This window comes from Glandiceps talaboti, chromosome 20 (genome assembly GCF_964340395.1).
Source record: "Glandiceps talaboti chromosome 20, keGlaTala1.1, whole genome shotgun sequence".
Lineage (NCBI taxonomy): Eukaryota > Metazoa > Hemichordata > Enteropneusta > Spengelidae > Glandiceps > Glandiceps talaboti.
In genome coordinates this window covers 19,084,673-19,091,247 of record NC_135568.1, presented here as the reverse complement: position 1 = coordinate 19,091,247, position 6,575 = coordinate 19,084,673, and the positions used below count along the sequence as shown (strand labels likewise).

The 6,575-nt window shown below is 35.4% G+C and overlaps 1 protein-coding gene across 1 annotated transcript in view; it reads right to left on the bottom strand.

The window, feature by feature from the left end:
* The window catches only part of LOC144450641 (uncharacterized), a 166,898-nt gene that overhangs the window by 51,611 nt on the left and 108,712 nt on the right, over nucleotides 1–6,575 (bottom strand). The window contains exon 30 of the mRNA XM_078141285.1: nucleotides 182–274. Within this exon, the coding sequence (XP_077997411.1) occupies nucleotides 182–274 (93 nt within the window). The remainder of the gene's footprint in view (nucleotides 1–181; nucleotides 275–6,575) is intronic.

The following is a 6,575-nucleotide window of genomic DNA, read 5'->3' as shown; positions in this document are numbered from 1 at the left end:
TGATGTGGTCAATATCTTGGTGATGGGGGGGGGGGGCGCTCACACTCATGAATGATGTTGTCAATGTGTTATACTGAATAATGTACTGGTTAGTTGTCTATACACAGGAATTGTTAGGTTTTTTTATACTGTTGTCTTTATATACTTAAAATTCAAACAAACTTTGAAATATATATCTTACCTTAGATGGATCTCCATCTTTATCTTGAATTAATTCTCCTCCTATTCCAGGTGGTCCTGGTAGACCGATGGGTCCTGAATCACCCTTCTCACCCTATAATAAACAAACACCTCTGACTTGATTGAAAGAATTTACATGTAATACTACTGGGACAACACTCTCTTATCTTTACCAACACCAAATGAATAGATATTGACCTCATCTGCCTTACTATAATAAAGTTATTCTACAAGTTTTTGACATTTCTAACCAGTACACTCTGTAAGGTTGGGAATTCAATAATATAGTAAATAAATATTCTTTGATACACAACCAAGTTAATTTTGTTCATGTGTATGTTTTGGCGACTGTTCTCTTTCTCAGGAGAAACCAATTGTGATTACTGTTCACCACTAGATGGCGGTGTTGTGAATACATTGTCCCATACACGACTGTATTCACCATACCACAGTCACATTACCGAAACATAGCCATAACAAAATTAAGTTGTTTGTGTATAAAAGAACATTATATTTTTTAACCAGTCTGAGTACAATTTCAGTAAAATTATGACAATTTCAGTAAAATTATGACAAGTACTAGTATTGTTAAAGAACTCTTGTCTTATTTCCTTCTTATCTTGCACATTCAATATTGAAACCAAATTCTCTCACAAACTGCTTGATGACATTTGCTGGTAATAATTGGATCTTTTAATCAAAAGTCGAAGACTTGCAATACAGTTGAGACATGTTCAAAATAAAGATGATTTCCTCTCTACTGATAGATTTTACCATTGTAGTAATCTAGAGTAGAGTTGAGGTTGTGTTCTTCATAAGAGGCCACGGAATCTATAAGTGTTTGTATTAGCTGGTGAATTGGCAATGATTCCACACACAATCTATAAGTGTTTGTATTAGCTGGTGAATTGGCAATGATTCCACACACAATCTATAAGTGTTTGTATTAGCTGGTGAATTGGCAATGATTTCACACACAATCTATAAGTGTTTGTATTAGCTGGTGAATTGGCAATGATTCCACACACAATCTATAAGTGTTTGTATTAGCTGGTGAATTGGCAATGATTCCACACACAATCTATAAGTGTTTGTATTAGCTGGTGAATTGGCAATGATTCCACACACAATCTATAAGTGTTTGTATTAGCTGGTGAATTGGCAATGATTCCACACACAATCTATAAGTGTTTGTATTAGCTGGTGAATTGGCAATGATTCCATACACAATCTATAAGTACTTGTATTAGCTGGTGAATTGGCAATGATTCCACACACAATCTATAAGTACTTGTATTAGCTGGTGAATTGGCAATGATTCCATACACAATCTATAAGTGTTTGTATTAGCTGGTGAATTGGCAATGATTCCACACACAATCTATAAGTACTTGTATTAGCTGGTGAATTGGCAATGATTCCACACACAATCTATAAGTACTTGTATCTGGTGAATTGGCAATGATTCCACACACAATCTATAAGTACTTGTATTAGCTGGTGAATTGGCAATGATTCCACACACAATCTATAAGTACTTGTATTAGCTGGTGAATTGGCAATGATTCCATACACAATCTAAAAGTACTTGTATTAGCTGGTGAATTGGCAATGATTCCACACACAATCTATAAGTACTTGTATTAGCTGGTGAATTGGCAATGATTCCACACACAATCTATAAGTGTTTGTATTAGCTGGTGAATTGGCAATGATTCCACACACAATCTATAAGTACTTGTATCTGGTGAATTGGCAATGATTCCACACACAATCTATAAGTACTTGTATTAGCTGGTGAATTGGCAATGATTCCACACACAATCTATAAGTGTTTGTATTAGCTGGTGAATTGGCAATGATTCCACACACAATCTATAAGTACTTGTATTAGCTGGTGAATTGGCAATGATTCCACACACAATCTATAAGTGTTTGTATTAGCTGGTGAATTGGCAATGATTCCACACACAATCTATAAGTGTTTGTATTAGCTGGTGAATTGGCAATGATTCCACACACAATCTATAAGTGTTTGTATTAGCTGGTGAATTGGCAATGATTCCATACACAATCTATAAGTGTTTGTATTAGCTGGTGAATTGGCAATGATTCCATACACAATCTAAAAGTACTTGTATTAGCTGGTGAATTGGCAATGATTCCATACACAATCTATAAGTGTTTGTATTAGCTGGTGAATTGGCAATGATTCCACACACAATCTAAAAGTACTTGTATTAGCTGGTGAATTGGCAATGATTCCACACACAATCTATAAGTGTTTGTATTAGCTGGTGAATTGGCAATGATTCCATACACAATCTATAAGTGTTTGTATTAGCTGGTGAATTGGCAATGATTCCACACACAATCTATAAGTACTTGTATTAGCTGGTGAATTGGCAATGATTCCACACACAATATATAAGTGTTTGTATTAGCTGGTGAATTGGCAATGATTCCACACACAATCTAAAAGTACTTGTATCTGGTGAATTGGCAATGATTCCACACACAATCTATAAGTGTTTGTATTAGCTGGTGAATTGGCAATGATTCCACACACAATCTATAAGTGTTTGTATTAGCTGGTGAATTGGCAATGATTCCACACACAATCTATAAGTACTTGTATCTGGTGAATTGGCAATGATTCCACACACAATCTATAAGTGTTTGTATTAGCTGGTGAATTGGCAATGATTCCACACACAATCTATAAGTACTTGTATCTGGTGAATTGGCAATGATTCCACACACAATCTATAAGTACTTGTATTAGCTGGTGAATTGGCAATGATTCCACACACAATCTATAAGTGTTTGTATTAGCTGGTGAATTGGCAATGATTCCACACACAATCTATAAGTGTTTGTGTTAGCTGGTGAATTGGCAATGATTCCACACACAATCTATAAGTGTTTGTATTAGCTGGTGAATTGGCAATGATTCCATACACAATCTATAAGTGTTTGTATTAGCTGGTGAATTGGCAATGATTCCACACACAATCTATAAGTACTTGTATTAGCTGGTGAATTGGCAATGATTCCACACACAATCTATAAGTACTTGTATTAGCTGGTGAATTGGCAATGATTCCACACACAATCTATAAGTACTTGTATTAGCTGGTGAATTGGCAATGATTCCACACACAATCTATAAGTACTTGTATCTGGTGAATTGGCAATGATTCCACACACAATCTATAAGTGTTTGTATTAGCTGGTGAATTGGCAATGATTCCATACACAATCTATAAGTACTTGTATTAGCTGGTGAATTGGCAATGATTCCACACACAATCTATAAGTACTTGTATTAGCTGGTGAATTGGCAATGATTCCACACACAATCTATAAGTACTTGTATTAGCTGGTGAATTGGCAATGATTCCACACACAATCTATAAGTGTTTGTATTAGCTGGTGAATTGGCAATGATTCCACACACAATCTATAAGTGTTTGTATTAGCTGGTGAATTGGCAATGATTCCACACACAATCTATAAGTGTTTGTATTAGCTGGTGAATTGGCCATGATTCCACACACAATCTATAAGTGTTTGTATTAGCTGGTGAATTGGCAATGATTCCACACACAATCTATAAGTGTTTGTATTAGCTGGTGAATTGGCAATGATTCCATACACAATCTATAAGTGTTTGTATTAGCTGGTGAATTGGCAATGATTCCACACACAATCTATAAGTGTTTGTATTAGCTGGTGAATTGGCAATGATTCCATACACAATCTATAAGTACTTGTGTTAGCTGGTGAATTGGCAATGATTCCACACACAATCTATAAGTGTTTGTATTAGCTGGTGAATTGGCAATGATTCCACACACAATCTATAAGTACTTGTATTAGCTGGTGAATTGGCAATGATTCCACACACAATCTATAAGTGTTTGTATTAGCTGGTGAATTGGCAATGATTCCATACACAATCTATAAGTGTTTGTATTAGCTGGTGAATTGGCAATGATTCCACACACAATCTATAAGTGTTTGTATTAGCTGGTGAATTGGCAATGATTCCACACACAATCTATAAGTGTTTGTATTAGCTGGTGAATTGGCAATGATTCCACACACAATCTATAAGTGTTTGTATTAGCTGGTGAATTGGCAATGATTCCACACACAATCTATAAGTGTTTGTATTAGCTGGTGAATTGGCAATGATTCCACACACAATCTATAAGTGTTTGTATTAGCTGGTGAATTGGCAATGATTCCACACACAATCTATAAGTGTTTGTGTTAGCTGGTGAATTGGCAATGATTCCACACACAATCTATAAGTACTTGTATTAGCTGGTGAATTGGCAATGATTCCACACACAATCTATAAGTGTTTGTATTAGCTGGTGAATTGGCAATGATTCCACACACAATCTATAAGTGTTTGTATTAGCTGGTGAATTGGCAATGATTCCATACACAATCTATAAGTGTTTGTATTAGCTGGTGAATTGGCAATGATTCCATACACAATCTATAAGTGTTTGTATTAGCTGGTGAATTGGCAATGATTCCATACACAATCTATAAGTGTTTGTATTAGCTGGTGAATTGGCAATGATTCCACACACAATCTATAAGTACTTGTATTAGCTGGTGAATTGGCAATGATTCCACACACAATCTATAAGTGTTTGTATTAGCTGGTGAATTGGCAATGATTCCACACACAATCTATAAGTACTTGTATTAGCTGGTGAATTGGCAATGATTCCACACACAATCTATAAGTACTTGTATTAGCTGGTGAATTGGCAATGATTCCATACACAATCTAAAAGTGTTTGTATTAGCTGGTGAATTGGCAATGATTCCACACACAATCTATAAGTACTTGTATTAGCTGGTGAATTGGCAATGATTCCACACACAATCTATAAGTACTTGTATTAGCTGGTGAATTGGCAATGATTCCATACACAATCTATAAGTGTTTGTATTAGCTGGTGAATTGGCAATGATTCCATACACAATCTAAAAGTACTTGTATTAGCTGGTGAATTGGCAATGATTCCATACACAATCTATAAGTGTTTGTATTAGCTGGTGAATTGGCAATGATTCCACACACAATCTATAAGTACTTGTATTAGCTGGTGAATTGGCAATGATTCCACACACAATATATAAGTGTTTGTATTAGCTGGTGAATTGGCAATGATTCCATACACAATCTAAAAGTACTTGTATTAGCTGGTGAATTGGCAATGATTCCACACACAATCTATAAGTGTTTGTATTAGCTGGTGAATTGGCAATGATTCCACACACAATCTATAAGTGTTTGTATTAGCTGGTGAATTGGCAATGATTCCATACACAATCTATAAGTACTTGTATTAGCTGGTGAATTGGCAATGATTCCACACACAATCTATAAGTGTTTGTATTAGCTGGTGAATTGGCCATGATTCCATACACAATCTATAAGTACTTGTATTAGCTGGTGAATTGGCAATGATTCCACACACAATCTATAAGTACTTGTATTAGCTGGTGAATTGGCCATGATTCCATACACAATCTATAAGTACTTGTATTAGCTGGTGAATTGGCAATGATTCCACACACAATCTATAAGTACTTGTATTAGCTGGTGAATTGGCAATGATTCCACACACAATCTATAAGTACTTGTATTAGCTGGTGAATTGGCAATGATTCCACACACAATCTATAAGTGTTTGTGTTAGCTGGTGAATTGGCAATGATTCCACACACAATCTATAAGTGTTTGTATTAGCTGGTGAATTGGCAATGATTCCACACACAATCTATAAGTGTTTGTATTAGCTGGTGAATTGGCAATGATTCCACACACAATCTATAAGTACTTGTATTAGCTGGTGAATTGGCAATGATTCCACACACAATCTATAAGTGTTTGTATTAGCTGGTGAATTGGCAATGATTCCACACACAATCTATAAGTGTTTGTATTAGCTGGTGAATTGGCAATGATTCCATACACAATCTATAAGTGTTTGTATTAGCTGGTGAATTGGCAATGATTCCACACACAATCTATAAGTACTTGTATTAGCTGGTGAATTGGCAATGATTCCACACACAATCTATAAGTGTTTGTATTAGCTGGTGAATTGGCAATGATTCCACACACAATCTATAAGTACTTGTATTAGCTGGTGAATTGGCAATGATTCCACACACAATCTATAAGTACTTGTATTAGCTGGTGAATTGGCAATGATTCCATACACAATCTAAAAGTGTTTGTATTAGCTGGTGAATTGGCAATGATTCCACACACAATCTATAAGTACTTGTATTAGCTGGTGAATTGGCAATGATTCCACACACAATCTATAAGTACTTGTATTAGCTGGTGAATTGGC